The sequence below is a fragment of the Electrona antarctica genome, assembly GCF_951216825.1.
Source record: "Electrona antarctica genome assembly, chromosome: 10".
NCBI classification, from domain to species: domain Eukaryota; kingdom Metazoa; phylum Chordata; class Actinopteri; order Myctophiformes; family Myctophidae; genus Electrona; species Electrona antarctica.
The window spans coordinates 54,631,990-54,655,939 of record NC_136791.1 but is presented as its reverse complement, the minus strand read 5'-3'; the positions used below and the strand labels follow the sequence as shown (position 1 = coordinate 54,655,939).

Here is a 23,950-nt window from a genome sequence, read left to right as displayed (position 1 = left end):
GGCCCATACCAGCCCACCACAACCAGCGCGCAGATAGCAGAAACTCTACCGCCCGCTCCGTCGAGGCACACACAAACAAACAAGCCCTAATACCACCACTTTTACAGAACAACATAAATTATACAAACCAACAGACAACTACACAACCCTTTGTAGAGGGTTTATTTGTCACTCACTGATACAGGTACAGTGAAATTATCATGATGGCACTGGCAGAATGGCAGCACGCCCGGACCTTTCCTGGTGGCCTGCCGCCTATTGGCCTGCCTGCCTGTCCAAAAAAATAATAATAAACTTTTTTTTTATCATGGCGCCCCCCCTACGGTCAAGGCCCACCGGGAATATGCCCGGTACGTCCAGCCCTGATCACGACATTGAGGGGGGCAGAAAACTGAGCACTCGAGCGCTGTTCATGCAGCCTTAACTGGGACAAGCTGGAGTTGGAAATACATTGTACAACAAGGGGGGCGCAAATAAGAGCAATTTTAGGCATGTGTGCAACATGCCAACTGTTTTAAAGTATTGTACAGTAACAACGAAAGTCTTTAATGTTTATGTTGTAGGCCTACTATTAAAAAACAATCTAAAATAAAGGGATTTAAGATCATTAAAGCTGGGCTGTTGCCTGAGTCCAATGCATTTCTGCCAACTTCCGGTCCAGGACTTGTCACTGTTTGCTATGCTCTTCGCCAATAGAAGTCTATTTAGAACTATTGGACTGGCCCCATGAAGTGAACGGAGTTGTTGAGTGGTGAGGAACACCAATGTCCGTCCTAACCTATGTGACTATGAGTAGGCCTACAGCAGGGGCAAAAGTGGCGCTGTTGTGCCAGAAACAGAGAGAGAGAGAGATAGTGCTGCACTGTTGCCTGCTAATGAGAGAGAGAGAGAGAGAGGGGGGAGTTGCACCACTCAGTTCACACGGGTGGGATTTTTGTAACTGTCTGGCTCTGCTGTCAGTCAGCCCTGACTTTTATTTTGAAATATCCAACCGGAAATAAAATGCTTACACTCGCCCACATGACGCCACCAGTCTGGTGTCTCTGGACACCACAGACACAGACAGACCCCACCCTATAGGCGGGTCGTGAGTCGTCATAGAAGAAGGACGGCTTCTTGCTTCAGGCTCTAACAGAGCTGCTTGGAACTTTTTGCATTCAGAGAGAGAGAGGCAGAGAAGGGAGGGGAACATCCTCATCTGTGCACTGTGACTGCTCACCGACACAAGACAAAAGACTCGGAGTGGAGCACCGTGTTTTTCTTCTGAGCGCTGTTTGGAATTGCCTTTTTATCTGCGGACAAGAGGGAACAACTATTGCTACTGTGTTTTTTACACTTTTGACGCCGCTGTTTGGAGTTCAATCTGCCAACTAACATTGTGGAATTCGTATTTGTAGACATTGGATAACTTTCCTTTAAAGCGCGTCTGAGGATATTTTTTTTTGGGGGGGGGGGGGTGTTATTGTTGTTTTGACAACGGGTTATGCCCTGCCAGTGACGCGCGTCTTTGGACATGTCCGACAAGTCCAGGTAAGTTTGCAGACATAAAGTTATTTTTAATTATTCAACCACAACTAGGATTTTACTCTTATAAGCTAAAATTACAACTTTTTATTTAACTTATTACTACTCGTATTATGAGTAGCCTATGGAGATTTACATGCGCTTTTACATTTTAAAAGGAACCACAAAGCTTAATGTGACCGTGTCACAGCGCGTCCGTGACGCGTTGTGAGCTTGTAGATCAGTTTTTGTCGAGTTGTCGGCAAGCGACAACGTTGTAGTCAACTTGTAGAAGACTACGGAATATAAATCTGGATTTATCGGTTTGGGACCACCAGAAAAGCCACACCTGGGTCAGGCCGGGTGACCTGGTGCCGTGGTATATCGCAGTTCTCACCGTGACTATCAATCTCAGATCATCTCACTGACCGCCGGCCTGATCGCAGATAAACTGCCGCTTGACGCACCGATGCACAACTTGCGTGACGGGCCGGGGCGCCGCGGTTGCATGGCTAGCCTATTTTCCAAGTTGGCGAAACGGATCACGTTGTATTCGTGTTATTGACTTGAGTCACCACACGAGCCTAAACGACACTTACTGTAACAGTAAATGTAATGCAGGATAAATTATGCGATGTTTATTTTATAAGCAGTTATATACTGCCTAGTTTGTGGCTATATGTGCATCATTGCATGCAGTGGCGCTCGACTCAATGCGCACAGACAACATGTTGTTAGATGGTGTGTAGACTGGTCTCTTATCCACCCGATTTCAATAGATCTGCATCTCTGCTGGTCATCGAATTTTAGATTTCTTTCTAGTTTATGACAACACGCGCTGTATCCTGAGGGTGGCGTAATGTACCACTAGGTTTGTCTACACTACACTTGACTACACTACAGCGTGCTTACATTTCCTCTAATAGCCTACACGCGCTGTCCTCGGAGCGACTCGCACTCCACGACGGAGACAGAGTAGTAGGCAGGCTGGCTACAGCTAGAGGAAAGACTTTATTTCCTCTCTTGGTTGTTGTTTGTCGGTGCAAACAACTATAGCACTGCAGGCGAACCATGTTGCCCGTTATTATGTTAAGTTGATCTATAGGTTTTCTCTGTTTTCCTATCGCAGTCTATGCTACCCATGCAGTAATGCCGTTATAACCTTTAAATTCACCGGTCATGCCCGAATTTAATCTAAAAGTCTGTTTGTGTTCATGACAAATGTGTTCATACACAAACACGATGTTAACTTGGCAGAATGAGGAAAGGGAACCACGTACTGTCTGTAGCGGGTTGACTTTGAGCGCATTGCTATTCCTTGCTCAAAGCAGCCCACTGTCATGTCATAGCACGAGAGTGAAAAACAAAACAAAAACAAATATATTTTCTATAATTTAAAAAATATTATTGAATAAATCAGCACCAGCGCTTGAGACATAGCCTATATACCTAGCCTATCTGAAAACGTAAATCTGCATTGGCTCGTGTCGTTTAGCCTGCTGCCTAATGCCTATTGTTGCACAGTGAGTTTTCATTTCTCGTGGAGAAAATAGGAAGTCCACTTGGCCCCTGGGAGCGGTTTAGTGTCGCTGTGTGCAGCGTGTGTGACGCAGTTAGTGTTAGTCTAGCCTACTTACTACGGTCTGCATCCAGGCTGTTTCCCCTTGGAACAGATCCTGTAATCACACCATGCCAGCAGCCTCCGCCAAAACAACAACTCAACTGGGGAAATTAAATGATTGCAATAGATTTGACATAAACTCCTATAGGCTGCAGATCATGTAGTATAGGCTACATGGATTGTGTTATTTAATATCGTTGAGAAACTCGTGTTTTGAGACGAGAGAGATGAATGACATTGTGTGCTTTTAGATCTTTGGTGCGCAGCTGCGCGCATGTGACATTACACCGATCCGTGCGTCGCACGACATTATCCCATGTAATAATATTTGGCTAAATAATGTGCCATGTGCAAAGTCGCGGTCACATAGGTCCATGGTATTTTCTATTTTGTCTAAAAGTCCAACTTCCAGGCACGTTCTACTGAGTGACAGACAGTCCAATACGGGACCTAACGGTGCCACTCTGTTTGTCCAACAGACCATCGACTCGGTCGGGCGGCTCGTCCGCTGTGCCTGTCACAGAGACGACCGGGGAAACTAGAGAAGAGTCGCTTCCAATCGGCGCCAAAGTATCGACAGAAGTCTTCCGTTCCAACCCGACGACAAGCGCAGCCGGCGGCGAGCCGAGCCGTGGCCACCGGTCGAGGAGACGGGCTGACTCGTCGTCGTCGTCGTTGTCGTCGGTCCCATTGTCGCCGTGCCGGGGAGGACTTAACGTCACGTCCCCTAACAACAACAACGGTCTCCTCGGGTTTCAGTCGAGGTCGCCGCTGTTCAGGCGTCTCTCCAGCGGCTACTTCTCGTTCGAAGCCGAGTCGTTACCGAACTCCCCGCTCCATCTCCCCGTTCAAGTTGAGGACAAGTCCACGCAGACGCCAACACTCTCCAGTCAGCTGGTGACACACGCCGTGCACCGAATATCTGAAGCGCACAGTGGAGAACAGTGGCGAGGTAATAATCACCATGCACGGTCTTTTTTTCTCTTCTTTTTTTTTACCCCCGGAGCCCTGTTGACAGTTTGATGGTTATCGTGGTGGGAAGACGCAATACTATAGGCTAATAAATATGACTAATGGGTGAATAGTCCACGCCCGCTTCCCTGAACATGTGCGCGCAGTGCGTGCGCCACAAATGTTTCAGAGAGAGCACATGTCATATCGTATATCCATTATCCATCATAGAACACAAGTAGCGTACAGAGAGTAAAAAAAGATTAAGTAAGACTAGCCTATACTCGCCTACTAAAGTTGGATGACCCTCAGTGGAACAGTGGAACTGTTGAGAGAACATTATAGACTCCTACTCATTTGAATATCTGCAGTGATTTTTCCTCTTTCACTGCTTGAGCATATTTTAACTATTATCTAGAGATTAACTGCTTTTTGGATAATGATAATGAGCAAACATGAGGAACTTTTTATTTATTTTAAGAAGTGTGTGTGTGTGTGTGTGTGTGTGTGTGTGTGTGTGTGTGTGTGTGTGTGTGTGTGTGTGTGTGTGTGTGTGTGTGTGTGTGTGTGTGTGAGTGTGTACGTGTGTTTTATTGTATTCACTTATTAGAGTAAGTGAACTTGTAGAGTAATAAACACTTTATTGTGCACATACAAGATCTATGGGTGTTTTGTAACAAGTGGTGAATGAATTGGACTCCACTTGCCTTGACTCATCTCAAACTGCAGTTGATTGGCTCAATATAGAGAGGCCCTTATCACCATACACAATGCTTCCTTGGATCCAACGTCTTTCCTTGAATCCTGCTGCTAACTGTGACTCACAGGAAGGAAGAGTTTTATCTTGCCCTCTTTGATTACTTAGCTGTGCAGTATTAGTGTTTGGGCATGCGCACGCACACACGTAAGTGTGTGTGTGTGTGTGTGTGTGTGTGTGTGTGTGTGTGTGTGTGTGTGTGTGTGTGTGTGTGTGTGTGTGTGTGTGTGTGTGTGTGTGTGTGTGTGTGTGTGTGTGTGTGTGTGACTGTGTGTATGTGTGAGTCTCTAGAGGGCCTCCGTCTTTAGAGTGTTCTGTTGATGGTCAGTCCGATTCTCTTGTCTCTTTTATTCTGTTTCATTGTAGCAGAAGCCTCCGTCAGTCAAAACAGATCTTTTACACACACAAACGCACGCACGCACACACACGTGTGCATGTGCACAGACGTGCAGCATTCATTAAGTAGCAGACAAAAAAGCTGTGCACGTGTGTGGGTGTGTGCGTGCAGGCCAGCCAGTCAAAATACCCTTGCATGTCTTTTGTGGGGTGCAGACAGTGGATACTTCCCCTTTCTTTCACTTGGTTCAGGGGCTGAGCAATGGCCAATGATAAGGAAGAGATAAACGCACACACGCACGCACGCGCACACACACACACACACACACACACACACACACACACACACACACACACACACACACACACACACACACACACACACACACTAATTCCCTATGTTTCTCTTAAATGAACACTCAGGATTTTGGTGTGTGCATGTCTTTCTTTGTCTTTCTGTCTCTCACACACACAAGCTGTTTCTTAATGAGGCTGATTAAGATTCAACAACAATCTCAATGTTCAACATCTCTACATCTCAACGTTTCTATGTTTTTCAGCATGGTACGTTATGTGCATATCTATGCATCTTTGCATGTCTGTCTTCATGCGATTGTGTCTTGTGTGTATGTGTCTGCATACATGTGCATCTCCGTATGTGTTTACAGCACATGCATGTGCATTTGCAGTTATCGCTGGTGTGTGTGTGTGTGTGTGTGTGTGTGTGTGTGTGTGTGTGTGTGTGTGTGTGTGTGTGTGTGTGTGTGTGTGTGTGTGTGTGTGTGTGTGTGTGTGTGTGTGTGTGTGTGTGTGTGTGTGTGTGTGTGTGTGTGTGTGTGTGTGTTGTAAGAGATGGGGTGAGATAGAGAACATAAGGAGTTTATCTGTGTTGTTCTGTATCGCCCTGATTACTGTTCCTATCACTGCAGAAGAGGGAAACATTATCCTAACATACAAGGAAATGAGGGTGCATCTATGTAACATAATAGCAAAGTAATGCACAAATAAGCAAATTATTAGCTTCCCAGTGCTTCTCATATGCACCCAGGCACGTGTAACGGGCTCTATGGCAGGATGGAAAATTGTTTAAGCCGATTGTGGAACTATTGCAGTGAAGCTGTCTTGTCTGTGATCTGTGATGTGTCATTCTGTCCACAATGACTCAATACATATTATCATCATCAAATCACAACAACACAAGCTTATGAAACTATACTATAACACTTAGTAACTCAATATCTGACATATTGTGTAATTTGGTGGGAAAAGGTCAATTATTGCACATTGTCATACATAAATTCCGAACCATTCATCATAGATGGAGGAGACTAGTTTGCATGTCAAAGCTTGTCTTAATCCATTTAATTTATTTGCATAATCTAGGTATGATGCTACTGTACCTAGATGATGATGATGTACACTTGACATTTATAATTTTTATATCCATACAAATCCATTGAAGAACTTTAAGTTATGACACTAAAGTAGACATTGATGTTTTTGTCAGAATGTATATGATACAATTCAGAGTAGTATCACATGAAGTATTGTGATGTTACGTAAATTAATGCAGAGAACACATTTTCAATAAGTGTCCCACTTTACCAATATTCACTATATGCCTTTATGTATTGGGCTTTATGTTATGTGTTTTATTTTACTCCACAAAGCTCTTTGTGGTAAACTGTTTTGCCCTAAAACAGGCCACTACATGTTCTGACATGGCCTCAATAAAACAGGGACCGTTGCGTTGTTCAACATATTGGTTCCTGACTTCATAGCCATTGCATTTATTGAGTCCCGTCTGCAAGCCTCTGCTAGTGTAGTTTATAATATTGGAGGATGTGAGAAATATTAATACTAGGTTTCATAACATACATAATGAGTTGACATGAGTCATAAGCGGCGATTAACTTTTGTTGTTACTCATACTGTATGTACTATAACCACACACACATGGAATAGGGGACAGCACTCCTTTTTATATTGATTCTAAATCCACTAATCCAAACGCGCGAGTGTGCAGTTGTGCACACACACATAGTTACAATTAATTCATTGAATAAATTCCTATATAACTGTAGGCTACTTGGTCGGAAAACAAGAAGTCCAACTTATGACATTGAGACATAACATTGGATGTGTGAAAAAAAGCATTTGACATAAACTCAAAGATATGTTAAAATGCATGTTGTGTAAACCACATCACTCCCTCCCTTGACCCTTCGGTTTGATATTGGACCAGACCAGTCATACTGTAAATGTACAGTATGTCTGTGAACAATGTGAACAATATTTTATTGATTTTATAACACATAAGTCCATGAACAAAACAGACAACCAAACAGAATAACAAAATAAAATAAAGATAAAAGATAAAGGTAAATGTGAATCATCATACAATAAATCAGTGCTGAATTACTCTCTCTCTTACAGTATGCATATCATGTGTGGTTGTGTTGCAATTAACAAGTACTCTTCTAAGGCTTGACTTATACATTCGCCAAAAAAAAGTGCACATGTTTTTGTTGAGCAATGACCGAAACATCGACATGTCTTGACTGGCTATGTGTGGGAGATGATGCATTCAATTTGTGACCTGCATTGTAGCCCCTCTCGACCCATAGTTTCAGAAACCAGGCGAAAGTCTTATATCCCTCTCTTTCTTTACTGACATCCCTCCATGTGGCACTCTATTGTCCATGAAGGGTCAGCCACAGAATGGGATTTGTGCAGGGATTCAGTGCTGTCTGAAGAGCACTTCAACTTGGAAGGCATGCAGGACTTGAACTTGGTCTTCCAGTGAGAGGCCTGTACTATATGCTACCAATGTATGTCACATTCGATTAACGGAAGCTTTCTTCGTCCTGTAATTGCAGGCAGCCCTTCCAGTCTGCCCTCTAGCGAAGCAGCCATGGCAGGGGACACACGGACAGAGATTGAGATAGGACTGGAGCTCCGACGACTGGGCGATCAATTCAACAACGTTCTAATGCATCGGGTGAGTAATCAAGGTGGATGGGGGAGGAGGAGATTTGTATTCGATACACAATAAAATCTGGAGTTTTAAATTAACATTGAGGATTTTAATGTGTATCGTCCTCAGTTGGAAAAAACAAACGGACTGACTCACTATAGGAGGCTGAACAGCTCATTAAAGTGTCAATTCACCACATGACACTGCTGTTGTAGGAGGCTGTTTTCCCCCAACACTGATGAGTTCAACGTGGTATCACAGCCATTCAGCATCCAGACACAGTTTATCCAGAACAGGTTGTTCGCCCATTAAGACCATAGGTAGATACTACAAATGCCTTATAAATCACCAGTTCTCACACTTGAAAAAAGTGTACAAGCTTGCAGCGCGGGACAAAGTGATGTGCTGTGAGCTTGTACATCAACTATTTTTGAATAGCTAACGCATACATCTAAAATGAAACGGATGCTTTCCCGTTAAAAAAAACAAAAACAGCAGTACATCTCTCTGTATTTACTTGATGTTTTGTTGTTCTTATATGTATCTTACGTTTGATAAAGCAATAACTCTGGCTTGGACATTTGGAAATTGGAATCAGTACTTGTTTTATGCAACGGTTAACACTACATTTGGTTAGCATTGTGTAAAACCTTCAAGGAGCTGCCCAGCTGGGATTTTACATTAGCTATGCATCACTCTTTTAATCACGGTAAAGTACGCCCTGCCAGGTCTTATTGCTATAATTGCTTGCATCATTAGACTGAGCTGGTATAGCCTGAAGGTGTATCACTTGATTCATGGCACGGGGCAGAGTAGCGCTTGTATTACAGAGCAGAGGAAGAGAGACAGAAAGAGAGAGAGAAACAGAGAGAGAAAGAGGGTTAATGTATTGTAGACAATGTGTTGACTGTTGACAGGTGTGTGTGTGTGTGTGTGTGTGTGTGTGTGTGTGTGTGTGTGTGTGTGTGTGTGTGTGTGTGTGTGTGTGTGTGTGTGTGTGTGTGTGTGTGTGTGTGTGTGTGTGTGTGTGTGTGTGTGTGTGTGTGTGTGTGCGCGCGCGCATGTGTCTTAAAAGCCACGTGTGCTAGTTTCTATGTTTCAAAATCCAAGTGTGTGTGTGTGCATTAAGGTCAATTACCCAGTATGACTATATAGTAACAAAAGCAAGTTACAAAGTTCAAGAAAGTTTGCACGTGTGTGTTTATACTGTAGAACAATGACGCAGAGAAAGAGGAACACAGAAGCTTGTTCCCTGTTCTCTTGTCAGGTGTGCATGCACGATCGCGCGCGTGTGTGTGTTTGCAGAGAAACATTACACAGCATTACCCTGTAATAGGAACAGTGTGTACCGTGTTTACTGTTGTACTAAGCTAAGTGTCTAAACTTTTAGGTTAATTTCAGTTTCAATGCTAATCCGGTTAGGTCCAGTATATTATGTTAACAACACCAGTGCATTTCATTAGGTTAAAACACTCCTATAAAGTTGACCGGGGTACACCAGGGCCCTATACACCGTCTGCTCCTTTTTTCCTTCTACACCAAATCTCTTCAGCGAGAATAGCGGATCTACAAGCTCAGAACGTGTCACGTTGCAAAGCATTGCATTTCTGCCGAATGTTCACCCCAGTGTAGAATAGGGGCACTATAGGGTTTGTGTGTTTAACAGATTCGTACATCTGTGTTCAGTCAGTGGAACTTGATGTGTAAGTAAGGTAATATCTTTATTGAGCCTGCGGGGGAAATTTAGGCGCCAAAGAAAGCAGTTTACACTAATTATGCTAATGACATGTATACATGTCTTTAGAATCAAAACCATGGGGTGCCTTGGACGTGTATAGGTGTCTTTAGGTCATTTGTATTGATATCAAACCATTTTTTTTGCCTCTCTTTCAGCGATCCTAGACCGGTTTTGCGCATGCGCACTGCCATTCACTTCCTTGTTTACGGGCCGAAAGTTCAGCTCATAACTCTAAATCTACGGCGCTCTCCATGGTTTTGATTATAGCACCGTTGTTCTGTGGTCATATCTGACTTCAGCAAGCACCTTGTTGGAATATTAATGCTTCTAGAGAGACATAAGATGAGGTAGTGTGTGGTAGTAAGGGAAAATTATGCCTCCCGGTTTTGGAGGGTAACGGAAGGCGGGGCTTTTCAGAGTAAAATCTGCCTCATCTGCATGGCACTAAAGCGCCTTTACTATGAAAAATTCCCCAGCTAAAAAGTGTTAAGAACAGGTTACAGGATGGATGGATATAGCATGATAGAAACTAGAGAGACATCATGCTGGCATCTGTCAGTTTGTCTGCCAGTGATAACATGGAAATTTGTAATCTGATTTGGAGGTTAGTTGGAGGTAGGATCAGCACCTACTTACCTTACTGTTGATCTTTTGTGTGGTCAAACAACAAGCACATAAGCTCAAAATGATATACCGTAGCATGTGGGGCAGGTGTAGCATCTCTCTGGGTGCATTTCTAGTTGATCTATTTCAGGGGTGCCCACACATTTTTGACTTGAGATCTTTTAAAATGACCAACTAAACAATCTACCCACCCAAAGAAATATTATCCAACTGCTGAGCTGCCTTTAGTTACACTGTCGTTACATATAAGACAAACACACTTGGAATAGGAAATAGAGGGGGTAAATTGAATTGGTATAGTATTTTCAGATAAATTATAACTTTGTAATGCTAATGATGTTTGTGTGCAACACTCTTGAAAACAAAGTATTGCATTGTGGGTTCGAGCTGATGTCAATCAATCAAGTCACCTTAATTCAAGTGGCATATTCTTTTAGGGCATGCCATGTGATCTATACCTGCACAGCCTTTGTGATCTACTAATAGATCACGATCTACCTTCTGGGCACCCCTGATCTATTTCATTCTATTCACTTTGACCATTTTATGAGCATTACTGCATGAACACCAGCAGTACCAAAGGACTCCCTGCGGACCAGGCGTGGAAGCCCCTGACTGTTCTAGTGCACATTCAGCCTTAACCAATTTTGGGCGGGAACCCCTTTTGGTGTTAGCATTATGTCATGCTTTAGCTATTGCAAAATAGCAGATCTACAAGCTCATAGAACGACTGACATAGAAACATAGCTTTTTCAGAAAACGGTCAGGATTTAGAAGACATTTATAGAATCGTTCCCAGGTCAAAATGGGTTAAACGTCTCTGACTCATCAATGATAAACTCTTTACTCCAAGCTGCCATCACACTGCAGCAGCCTGGAGGGAGAGATGCAGTACGCCATCCACATGCAATGCAATATAATTCGGGCAGTATTGCTTTACTTCCAGTGGGATTAGCCTATGAAAAGGGTCATAAAGAAGAGAGGCCCCTGTGTGGACACATGTAAAAAAAAAAATGCTAGGCCAAGTATTGCCACTCCAGCCTCAAGTACCTGTTGACTTGTGAGGTTTAATGGCATGAGTTGAGATGTATGCTGGCTCCCTTCAGGGCGTCTTACAAATGGCCCACATCAGCAAACACAACTCGTGTTGTCTTTTCTCATTTTCTCTGTCTAGTCTACCACACCCTTTTTTCACCCTCCTTTGTTTCTCTATCTTTCTCTTTTTCCTCTTGTCTCGTTTGCCTCTTCTCTGTCCTTTTCTGTCAGTCTCTCTCTGTCCATGTCCCACTTTCTGTCTCTCGCTCTCTTCTCCCCTCTTTCTGATGAACGTGTGCATGAGAAAACGGTTAAACGTTTAAATATTTTCACAGTGCGTGCGTGATTGTGTTTGTTTTGCTACATCTGTAAGTGTGTTTGAGAGTAAGTGGACACTTGCGTGTGCGCGTGCCTGCGTGCGTGCACGTGTGTGCGTGCGTGCGTGTGTGTGTGTGTGTGTGTGTGTGTGTGTGTGTGTGTGTGTGTGTGTGTGTGTGTGTGTGTGTGTGTGTGTGTGTGTGTGTGTGTGTGTGTGTGTGTGTGTGTGTGTGTGTGTGTGCATGCGTGTGAATACACAGCCTGTGACAGGCTTGATTCATTATGGCTTGGCCCTGTGGTTAGAGCTCTCAGGGAGCAAAGCACAGGGTCTAATTATCCTGCCGCCACGCACAAGCACACACACACACACACACACACGTACACGCACACTTTGACATGCACTACCCGCATACAAGCACATACACCCACATAAACACACACACAGTCACACAGTCACACACACACACACACACACACACACACACACACACACACACACACACACACACACACACACACACACACACACACACACACACACACACACACACACACAATGTCATGTCACTGTACACTGTAGGAGGTACAGCTCTTTGTCCTGCAGATAAAAATAACTCTGCAGAGCATTCTGGACCTGTGGGTGTCATTGGATGGCTGCTGCTGCCACCTTGTTTTTGTTGTTTGTGGCGCTGTTTGTGGGTGAATAATTGAGTTTTTATTTTATTTCTTTTACCTGGTTTAACCAGGTGAGTTGCAGTGATATTAATGGACTGTGGAAGTACATCACACATTCACACACTCACATCTGTCCAGACCAGCCACGGCCCTTTCCCTTGATGCCTTGCTCAAGGGCATTTTGTTGAAAGAGCAGAATGGAGAGAAATGATCCTGTTAATTCGCTAGCTGCCGAAGTGGCTAATAGAGTAGACTGCACTGCAGACTAATTTGTATTCACAGAAATTATAAACTCTAAATTAGTTTTTTTTTTTTGTGTGTGTGACAAAGTAAAGCTCAGAATGAAGTCCTCATGTGGTACACAGTAAAATCTGTGTTCATCTAACTCTGGGAGTGTACACATTTAACCAAATGGACAATTTATACACTAGAGTTGGATTAACCCTGAGGGTTTTACTGTGTGAGTAGCATAGGCTTTCGGTAATGTTTTGACCAGCTGTCTGCAGAGATACAAGTAGACAGACAGACAGACAGGCCAGACAGACAGACAGACAGGCCGGCCGGCCAGACAGACAGACAGACAGACAGACAGACAGACAGACAGACAGACAGACAGACAGACCTCTGTCTGTCTGACCCAGCCACTCTTTTTGAGTGGTGCAACCACTCCAAGGAACAGCAATGTGCGGCGGCGGTGGCTCAGGGGTAGAGTGCCTGGATGGTAACCGCAAGGTTGCCAGTTCGAACCCGGGCTCCCCCAGAGTTACTGTCGAAGTGTCCTTGAGCAAGACACTGAACCCCTAATTGCTCCCGATGTGCTAGTTGGTGCCTTGCATGGTTTCCGCTGCCATCGGTGTATGAATGGGTGAATGTAATGCACAATCTATGTAAAGTGCCTTGGATAAAGGCGCTATATAAAATGCACCATTTACCATTTACCAATGTCCGTCCGTCCCTAAGGTCCGTCCTCACCTATGTGACTGAGTACCAGTAGGGGCAAAAGTGGCGCTGTTGTGCCAGAAACAGAGGGAGAGAGATAGTGTTGCACTGTTGCCTGCTAATTACAGAGAGAGAGAGAGAGAGAGAGAGAGAGAGAGGCGCAAGGGGAGAGGGAGTGTGGCTCTGCAAGAGGCTCTGGGTGTGTGTGTGTGTGCGCACACTGTCTCTGCAACCACTGGGCTGCTGAACTTTGTATGCATGCTGCCAACAGGCCACAAGTCACACTGAAGTACCGTGTACCGAAATATTTAACTTAAACTTTATAATGGAACTCAATGGGGCTCTGATCATGCTGATTCATTGACCAATTTGCTTCTGCTTTCACAGCTCATAATGTGCCTGCTTGTTTAGTGCGAATGGTTCTGTGCACAACAGACAACACGTGTATGCACGTGTGTTTTGACGTGTCTTGAGTGTTGAGAAACATCATGCTGTGTGTTCACATGCGGTTCACACACGTGTGTGTGTGTGTGTGTGTGTGTGTGTGTGTGTGTGTGTGTGTGTGTGTGTGTGTGTGTGTGTGTGTGTGTGTGTGTGTGTGTGTGTGTGTGTGTGTGTGTGTGTGTGTGTGTGTGTGTGTGTGTGTGTGTGCTATTTTAAGAGATTGCATAGTAAGTTGTGGCGATGGCAATGGAACACATGACCCAGTGAATGCTGACTGAATGTCAACTGTTTTCACAAGGTTAGAGGAAGAGAGAGAGAGAGTGACTGACAGAGAGACAGGCAGAGGGAGGGAGAGAGAGAGGTGGTGGGGGGGAGAAAGGAATCGGAGAGAGTTCTGCTGTCAACTTTCAAAAGTATAAAGCGTCTCCTATATGGGTGTATAACTATCTCTGACTGTAAAATGCTCTTTTACAGTCTCATAAGATAGTATTATACTCAAAGTGTTAATATAACACAGCTCTGTTTACATGTTTATTGTATTGTTTTATCTTGATTGTTTTGTTCCACTTTTGCTTTTGAATTGAAATTGAGAGTTGAGAAATGGAAAAAGGCAACATATGAGCAAGACAATGTGATGATGAAAAGAGGGGGAGTCGAAAGAGATGAATGGGATGAGAGCAGAGACGAGGGATACGTGATGATGATTATGATGAAAGGAGAGATGGAGACAGTGTAGTAGAGAGATGACTCCTTAAGGTGACTAATTAGCAACTATGACTGTCTGTCTGGCTGACTATCTTAAGTGTGTGTGTGTGTGTGTGTGTGTGTGTGTGTGTGTGTGTGTGTGTGTGTGTGTGTGTGTGTGTGTGTGTGTGTGTGTGTGTGTGTGTGTGTGTGTGTGTGTGTGTGTGTGTGTGTGTGTGTGTGTGTGTGTGTGTGAAATTGTTTCTCAGTAAGACCATTGTGTGTTGTAACTTAATCTAAATCAGTGGTTTACATGGGTTTTTTATGTGTAGTGAAATTTCAATGACCATGAGGCCCACAAAACCAACTGTATAATCTGTAAAATGGATGATTGATGATGTAAATGTTACACAGTTTTGACATTCAGGGTTGGAGCTAAAGCACTTTGACCACAAGCCGAGTGGTCCTAATTGTTGTCATTGTTTTTGGCTGTCTGCAACAGCGGGCCCAGCCCTACACATGTGAATATGACTGACTTACTGAGTTTGTAACGGCCAAGCTACACCAGGCTTTTCTCGCGCGTTTACCCTAAACGCGCGGCCCGCGCGTGCGTTTTTTTAAATAGGACTGGACCTAAATTAAACGCACGCGTGGGGGTAAACGTGCGCGTTTTGTGCGCGAAAAGCCTGGTGTAGCTTGGCCGTCAGTCAGTCACTGATTGATCCTAATGTGTTGCTGTGGTTTTAGCCACTTAGGTCCATGGTTGGAACATAAGGTTAGTCGCCATGCCAAAGTGGGACAAAGTACCAAGTCAAACTGTGTACGTTTTGCTGCACTAGTGGGCAATGCACAAGAAAACATGACATCCTGTGAAATCAGGATGGCAATCTACGTTGATTGTCACACTGTCTGATATCCTTGACACTGACATATCTGTGAACAATGAACCTGTATAAATGGTGCTTGACATTATTTTCGTATTGCTATAGGCTACTGTAATGCCCTAGTTCTATTTCAAGTAATAGACGTCCATCCTTTACACCACTGTGGTACCATAGGTTTTCATCTTGTCTTGTTTTCTGTTGGTTGCCATTCAAATTCAGGTATGTAAAGATTGTATTTCACCATCCCAAACTGCAACATGTCTACTTTTTGAGTTAATAAAATATCTAATCTTGTGGCTGTAGGGATCTGCTTTTAACTCCTTGTGAAAGTGAAACCCTGCCAACAACTGAGCTGTTCTTGAATAAAGCACTTAAACCCCAATTTGCTCCAATTTAGCTGCTTAGTGGCCCAAACTAGCACACTATGTACTGCGCCTCTGCCTTGGGTCAATGTATGCCAGTTTGAAACAGGGTTCTAAAAGTCATTAAAAAAAAAGAACTCATGCTGAGGAAAGCACTTTGTCAGATAAATAATGGCTTTTATTACAAAAAATCGCTCTTTGCCAAATTGTCAACATCGAATACCCAGCTATTGATTAATCAATCAGTGAGTTGAAGTTGTACTAATGAAATAACCTTAAGCAATCTGCCTCTCATTTTCTCTATATCTGAGTTAATTCAGCCCACAGACTTTAGATTGTCTGTCAATCAACTCATTACTGTGGTTCTTGAGGTAAACCAAGCACAGGGAAACCGTGCCAGCTTTATAAAGCCCCAAACCCTAATTTAGGAGATATATTTCACTTTTCAGTTGCGTGAGCCATATTACACAGTGCAGTGAATCAATCTGGATATGACTTAAAGTACTGTACTGATGCGAATATTCTATTCACTCTGTCTAAATTAACATCAGTTAATCTACTTTTACTGTATTGCAGACCTGTACAGTCACTGTGAAAGTATTTCTGTGAGCTAAGGCTCTTATCTTACAATGGAAGTAGTGGCAAGATTTGAAAATGTACAGTACTACCTGGAGATGAGATGAGCATTTCCATTGAGCCACACAAGGAATGGAAAGCATCTTTCTAATGTGATTTCCATTAAGAGTTTAACATTAAAACTAGTAAATAGTTTACATTTGGGTTTCGTATCTTACATCGCTAGGATCTTATAAACTGCTTTACATCGACTCGGTGGTAAATTACTTTTACTTTGTAGTAATTTTAATGGAAAGGATTTAGTCAGTTATCCAGTAACTACTGCTGCCTAGCTGACTCCATTCGTTAACATTAGCGTCGCTGTGGTACATAAGACTACATGTGTAGTTTTCCGGCTCTGTGCTCTCTGCCAGATTGTGGTTCAGCGAAGGGTTAATTGGTCTTCCTCTCACCTGTTTCCGCCTCAGGCGTTTGGGGTGGCTGTGGTTTCTGGCTCGTTTATCGAATTAAACCACACAGCTTTGATATTCCTCTCACACTCTTCCATATAGATCCTGTTTGTCAGAGGAGAAGCTCACCCTGAGGCAAGAGGCTAGTTATACCCTGGCAGCATTGTTTAGTCTGCCTGCCCAGTCTGCCAGTATCTCAACAGTTACATTTAAAAAACAACATACTGTATCAATCCACCATTTGTAAAAGGTGAATCTTAATACTGTATTACGTTTAAATTAAAGCACTGTAGCAGTTTTTTGACATATCCACACGTCTTATACATCTTTTAAATGTTTCCTACAGCAGTTAAAAACAGCAGCAAATGATGTTTATCCATAACTACTGTCTTGTACTTTGTCAGGTATAGAGAACTGACGTAATCTACCATCTAAACATGCCTCACCTCTCCTCCGCTCCACTCCTACTGAAAAGACTTTTCACCTCCTCCAACACCCACCTCCTCCACCCTTGTTTGACTCAGGAACAGGAACCGAGTTTTATGTCAGTAGCATTTCCTCAGGGCTGAGGTTGAGCACACGTCGACCCAGGGGAAATGCCCCGTCGCCCCCGCTGCCCAGCCAGTGTGCTCTTATCTGTGAGAAGCGGCTGCTCAGGCCATGGAGCAAAGCCAGGCCGCGAGGCTGCCGCAGGGCCAAGAATATACCACCTGTTTGAGTCGACACCATGCCAAGAGACTTGTAATGATTTGTGAGGAGAGGGAGCACACTTAGTTGGAGAGGGCCACAATAGACGAGGTTACTGAGCTGAGGTATGGGATGAGGAGGAAGAGAGGGACACAGAGAGCAATTAGTTGTAGTAACATGGAGGGAGGGGGAGGAGGATGGGAGCGGTAGAGGGAGGTGGGGAAATGTGACAGAATATAATAGAATAGAATATTTGTATTGATTTAAAAGTACACCAGTGCAACCATTAAAAACACCAAAATAGATAAAATCACAAAAAAAACAAAGCTTGTTTACTTGTTACTGGTCCAGTAATCAACACCCAAACATCAGTGCAAAAAACTCGATTCAAGTTCTCAGACAGGTCCACAATAGCACCAATTACTAACCTCTGGCCAAGAGCGGTGATGTAATAAAGTGTCTCAAGCCAAAACAAGACGAACACTTTGTCATTAATCTCATTCAATCACCTTACATTATTTACTTATTTATGAAGTAGCTCCTGCTTGAATATTGTTAGCTGACCTTGATGCCTGTCTTGAAAAACAAAGGCTCCAAGAGCAGCACAAAAAAATCCGGAGTGTTGATTTAAAATCTGTAGTGGAGTATGCACGCACGCACGCACGCACGCACGCACGCACACACACACACCTGGACAGAGGAAACTGAGAGAAGAGGGATGTGTGTCAGTATGTTATGAACAACACTTACCGGCTTCCTTTGTTTGTACATGCAAAGTCTGTGCGTGTGTGCATGCACGCGTGCATGGCATGTGTGTGCACGCATATGCTTAGTATTTACTGCAAGGCTCTGAAGGGCCTAATCCGAAGGTCTCTCTGTCTGTAAAGCTGAAATCTCGCAAACATTCTCCGATGTATGTTCCGATCAAACACATGCTCCGATGTATGTTCCCATCAAACACATGCTCCGATGTATGTTCCCATCAAACACATGCTCCGATGTATGTTCCGATCAAACACATGCTCCGATGTATGTTCCCATCAAACACATGCTCCGATGTATGTTCCCATCAAACACATGCTCCGATGTATGTTCCCATCAAACACATGCTCCGATGTATGTTCCCATCAAACACATGCTCCGATGTATGTTCCGATCAAACACATGCTCCGATGTATGTTCCCATCAAACACATGCTCCGATGTATGTTCCGATCAAACACATGCTCCGATGTATGTCCAGATCAAACACATGCTCCGATGTATGTCCAGATCAAACACATGCTCCGATGTATGTTCCCATCAAACACATGCTCCGATGTATGTTCCGATCAAACACATGCTCCGATGTATGTCCAGATCAAACACATGCTCCGATGTATGTCCAGATCAAACACATGCTCCGATGTATGTCCAGATCAAACACATGCTCCGATGTATGTCCAGATCAAACACATGCTCCGATATATGTCCAGATCAAACACATGCTCCGATGTATGTCCAGATCAAACACATGCTCCGATGTATGTTCCCATCAAACACATGCTCCGATGTATGTTCCCATCAAACACATGCTCCGATGTATGTTCCGATCAAACACATGCTCCGATGTATGTTCCCATCAAACACATGCTCCGATGTATGTTCCCATCAAACACATGCTCCGATGTATGTTCCCATCAAACACATGCTCCGATGTATGTTCCCATCAAACACATGCTCCGATGTATGGTCCCATCAAACACATGCTCCGATGTATGTTCCGATCAAACACATGCTCCGATGTATGTTCCCATCAAACACATGCTCCGATGTATGGTCCCATCAAACACATGCTCCGATGTATGTTCCGATCAAACACATGCTCCGATGTATGTTCCGATCAAACACATGCTCCGATGTATGGTCCCATCAAACACATGCTCCGATGTATGTTCCCATCAAACACATGCTCCGATGTATGTTCCCATCAAACACATGCTCCGATGTATGTTACCATCAAACACATGCTCCGATGTATGTTCCGATCAAACGCATGCTCCGATGTATGTTCCGATCAAATGCCAGTTGGCCAAAGTAAATACATGAATATTTGTAACTTTTTTTTTTTAAGAACTTCAATTTTATACCTGAAGTCAGTGGAGTGACCTCCACTTGGACTGAATCTTTGCCTAAATATTGAGATGACTGACGTCATACAGTAGATTACTGACATCGTAGACTGGCCACATGACATTCGACACATGACCTGTCTTGTTTTGAGGGTTTCAAGTTGAAGTTTGGGGATACATGTGCCATGTACTATAAGTTGTATAATATGGGCCTGTTTTCTTGTTTCTCCTCTCGTCTCACACAGACACAGGGAGACCAGCCACCACCGCGCCAGGAGCCCGCCCTCCTGCTATGCATGGGGATACTGCTTCTTCTGATCACGCGACTATTATACTCGCAGGGGATTACGGACAACAACCTGGACCAATCACAAGCCTAGCCTTTGGCAAAAACCCAGCAGACGTAGCGTCACTCCTCTGTAAATACATATGTAAATATGCTCCTGTATATTATTGGAACGCTGTTTGCTTGGCACTACCTGCGGACCTATCGCATTTTCAACTTAGCGATGCTTTTTCATGCAGGACTTCAATTTGACCGTCCTTCCTCCATGTTCCTGACTCCAACAGGAAACATAATTTTGGCAATGTTTTTTTATTTTTTTTAAATCTCCAGTACAGTTATGAACGAATAACTGTTAATAATGGATTAATTGAGATCTACAACAACACGATCATGTCTTGTGTTTTTTCCTGTGTTGATTCTGAGCCCAAAGGAAACCACCAAAGAAAGGAGCGGAGTGGAACGGTCCTTTCCGGTCCGCTCTGCTCTTGTCAGGGATGATGACGTCATCTGATGATGACATACTTGGAGGAGGGTGAAGTTCATGAATTGTGCCTTGTACAAAGTTTTTCTTTTTCTTACAACTTTACAACTTTTCCCCCTTATGTATACATATTGTTTACTTATTATTTGTTTCTTTTTACATTTTATTTATATGTAGTTTGTTTGTAAGTTTCTGTATCCCGATAAGTCAGTATGTGTTTCCAACAGAGTGAGTAATGGGGGCAGATCAAAGGTTAACGTTAACATGTTTCAAGTGGTCCACAAAGTAAGCATACTGTAGTTGGCCTTCTTCTCTGGGAACCCAGACTCATGAGAACATGTCACATAATTTTACTTGACAACCAAAAAGCGACAGGACCTCAAACCACAGTTTAAGAAACCTTAGAGCCCGCATGACGTCCCACATCTTCTGGTCTGCGTTATGTCTCATTCCTGCAATACATTATACCACCAAGGGGACTGGGATAGGTTAAGGTCATAGGTCATTGTCAATAGTTTCACTTGCAGATAAGCATAACGTTGAGCACCCTTTAAATTAAAACATTCTGAAGAACAAATTTCGGTGACCGTTCCAAAATGTTTTGACTGTTATTATTATTATTATTATTATTATTGTTATTTAAGTTTTTTCCCTGACCCTAAATGACCCCAACGGGCTTACACTCTCAACACCACCTAAAAGAAACAGCTGCAAAACAAGAAAGCAAACAGCTGTGTTCAATGATGAATCAGTGGTTTAGAATTAGAAACCACATGCACCGTTGCTGGCCCAGGATCAAATCCGGCCAATGGCTTCCCTCCTCTTCCTCCCCTATTCTGCCTGCCTTTCAGCTTTCCTACGGTCTAGCGCTCGATAGAGAAAATGTGTGTCATTCCTAAATCCGCCTTAAAAGATTTTACTGCCTTGGTTTGATTCAATTTCAGCCTGACAGCTCTTGGCCCAATTACACCACTCAATAATTCCAAGCCTTCCACAATGATGAAATACCTCTGTGTGCTACTGAAAACACCAGTGGCCAAGATCCAATGGTACAAGAATGCACATGGGTTATTCCTGCCAGTAAAAGTCAAACACCAGTAAAAGGTTTTTTTTTTAAAGATCATACTCTAACTCGCTCTAATTAGCTAAATAGGCAATGTATTATCTCATAGGTTGCGTAAGGGAACTGTTAACAGTGATTTATATTTGCTGTCCCGCAGTGAAAATAGCAGATCTAAAAGCTCGCAACAACACATTGTGCTGCGACATGTTGTAAGCTTGTAGATCAGCTGTTGTTGGTGTGTGCAACTAAGCAAAAGTCAGGTGTTAAAGTCCAGGAACTATCCAATGAATTCCAGTGATGTTTTCATGTTTTAAGTTACTGAATAGAGTTCAAATAGAATCTATGTAACCATTGATAACAATGGGAGGCTTAAACTCATTGGTATTTTCAGTATTATTAGCAACCTGTTGGCCATTGACAAGTAGGAAACGTGGAGTAAAGCAATAGGAAAACCCCAAAACAATTAAATGATTGGTATGAGTACGCAACTGGTTTACTGTTGACATTTGTGCACTTTCCCAAATAAGTAAAACAAACTAGCTTTATTTTTGTATATTATATAGCCTATTTTGTTTTCTTTTCTTTTTCAGAAATGAGGTACATTATCAAATTGTACTGTACTAGGCTACTAGCCTCTTCCTTAGCATTATCAACTGTAGTTTCCAATTTGTAATGCAAATTGGCAGAGTTTGTGTTGTTGACAAGGTCTTGTTATCCTTTTATTACCACCATGACTGTGTCTCAGCCAAGTCTGCTCACTGCTGCCAGATCATTAAACAATCATAGTTTCTTTTTTTTCTTAACAACCAAGCCCTGAGAGCTCTGTAGGGAAACGTCATTGGAGCGCTAAACACCGGCTAAATCAGCTAGCAGCATATAGGATACAATTTTGAATTTAAAAACATATTGAATTGCATTTTTTCAAGCCCATTGTTTACAAATATTCAGATTGGCACTATAACTAACTATTAGGCCCAACATATTTTCTAACTACCTGGCACCCAAATCAATTTAGGTGCAACCATAGAATAAGCTAGGCCTACAGGTACAAGATTACTAGCATTAAGCGTTATACTTTGGTGTATAAATTAAGCATTACAAGTCATTACAAGTCATTGCTTGAGCAGAGACGGAGACTTTTCTGACAGCAGAGTTTGCATTCATTTAGAAATGTCAATAAAACAATATGGCATGTCATTTCAAGCACATTTTATTAATGTTAAGCTAATAAGGAAGTTCAAATAACCTGATGTAGGAATCACTTTATGTTTCCTTGAAATGTAAACAAATCAAGGACCCTATGTATATCTATGCTTCAACAACTGTAATGAGGCAGTGGCCATGGTTATATAAAACAAAATCACACCTGTGTGAAGTGAGGGGCGCTCTTATCATCATACATCATCTCATTCCGGCCAATCACAATTTGCGTACTCACCTTCGTTTTAAATGTGTGTGGTTATGCAATGTTAGTGTTTGCACAAACACTAAAAACTGGCCATTCATTGTCAATGGCATTCAATGCTTGTTAGGACAATGTTTGTGTTTACACAAACCCTCAAAGCTGGACATAGGAGGGGCTAGCGCGCTTCTTTGAAAATGACAGAGCTGTTAAACTCATCTTGGGAAGAGTACTGCTCTAACCCTAATAAATGATTATGTAATGTTGTCAATGGCCGACTAGGAGTGAGATTGAGTGGAGAACTAAAACCAAAATATTTAAATTGTGGCATGCTTTATGCTATCAAGGCAAACATCAACCTCTAAATAAAATCAGTGGAAAAGCCATACTTTACTCTTTCCATCCTGTTGTTTTGAACAAGCGTTCCAATCCCAGAGTGGAGAACAAAAATAAAAGCGATTTTTTTTTTCATGCCTTAGTTGCAATAGCTGGCATACACATTTCTGTCACAAATGGCCTGCCACAAAACCCTGCTACTCAAGGAATTAAAACCACTAATTCTGGCTGGCTGTGCCATAGATAACCACTGAGCCATATAGGATCTCAAGTAAAAATGAAAGTGATATGATATCGCCAAAGAGATTTGTAAAAGAGTATTGTTGGTGATATTTTAAATTGTGTGTATTGAGAATATCAATCAAAATAATATAGATTGGTCAATGGCATAAAAGTGATTTCAAACGGTTACCAAGCCTCAGTGTGTACAATAATGGTTTGGGATTTTGATTCTTAAACCTGTAACCACAATCCAGTCAACTATAGTCAGTATGTACAGTATGAATTTATGTTTTATTATCTTGTAAATTAGATGTTGAATTGTATGCTCTCCCTGGGAGCATTGAAGCAATGCATATTTGCTGGATAGATGTCTATTTTCAATAATAAAACTGCACATCGATGCTGTGCACATCTCAAATGGTAATGGCACATCCCATATAGACCGTTTGAGGACAATGAAAATGAAATGCTGTAATAACAGTTGATGTTG

General features: G+C 42.7%; 1 protein-coding gene across 1 annotated transcript; it reads left to right on the top strand.

Annotated features, from left to right (window-relative positions):
- Positions 1 to 1,191: 1,191 nt before the first annotated feature.
- bcl2l11 (BCL2 like 11) lies at positions 1,192 to 22,636 on the top strand. Its single transcript, XM_079512789.1, has 4 exons — positions 1,192 to 1,530; positions 3,604 to 4,076; positions 8,048 to 8,169; positions 19,916 to 22,636. Exons 1-4 carry the CDS (start codon positions 1,514 to 1,516, stop codon positions 20,048 to 20,050), a joined length of 747 nt encoding a protein of 248 aa, XP_079368915.1. The 5' UTR covers positions 1,192 to 1,513; the 3' UTR covers positions 20,051 to 22,636.
- Positions 22,637 to 23,950: the final 1,314 nt, after the last annotated feature.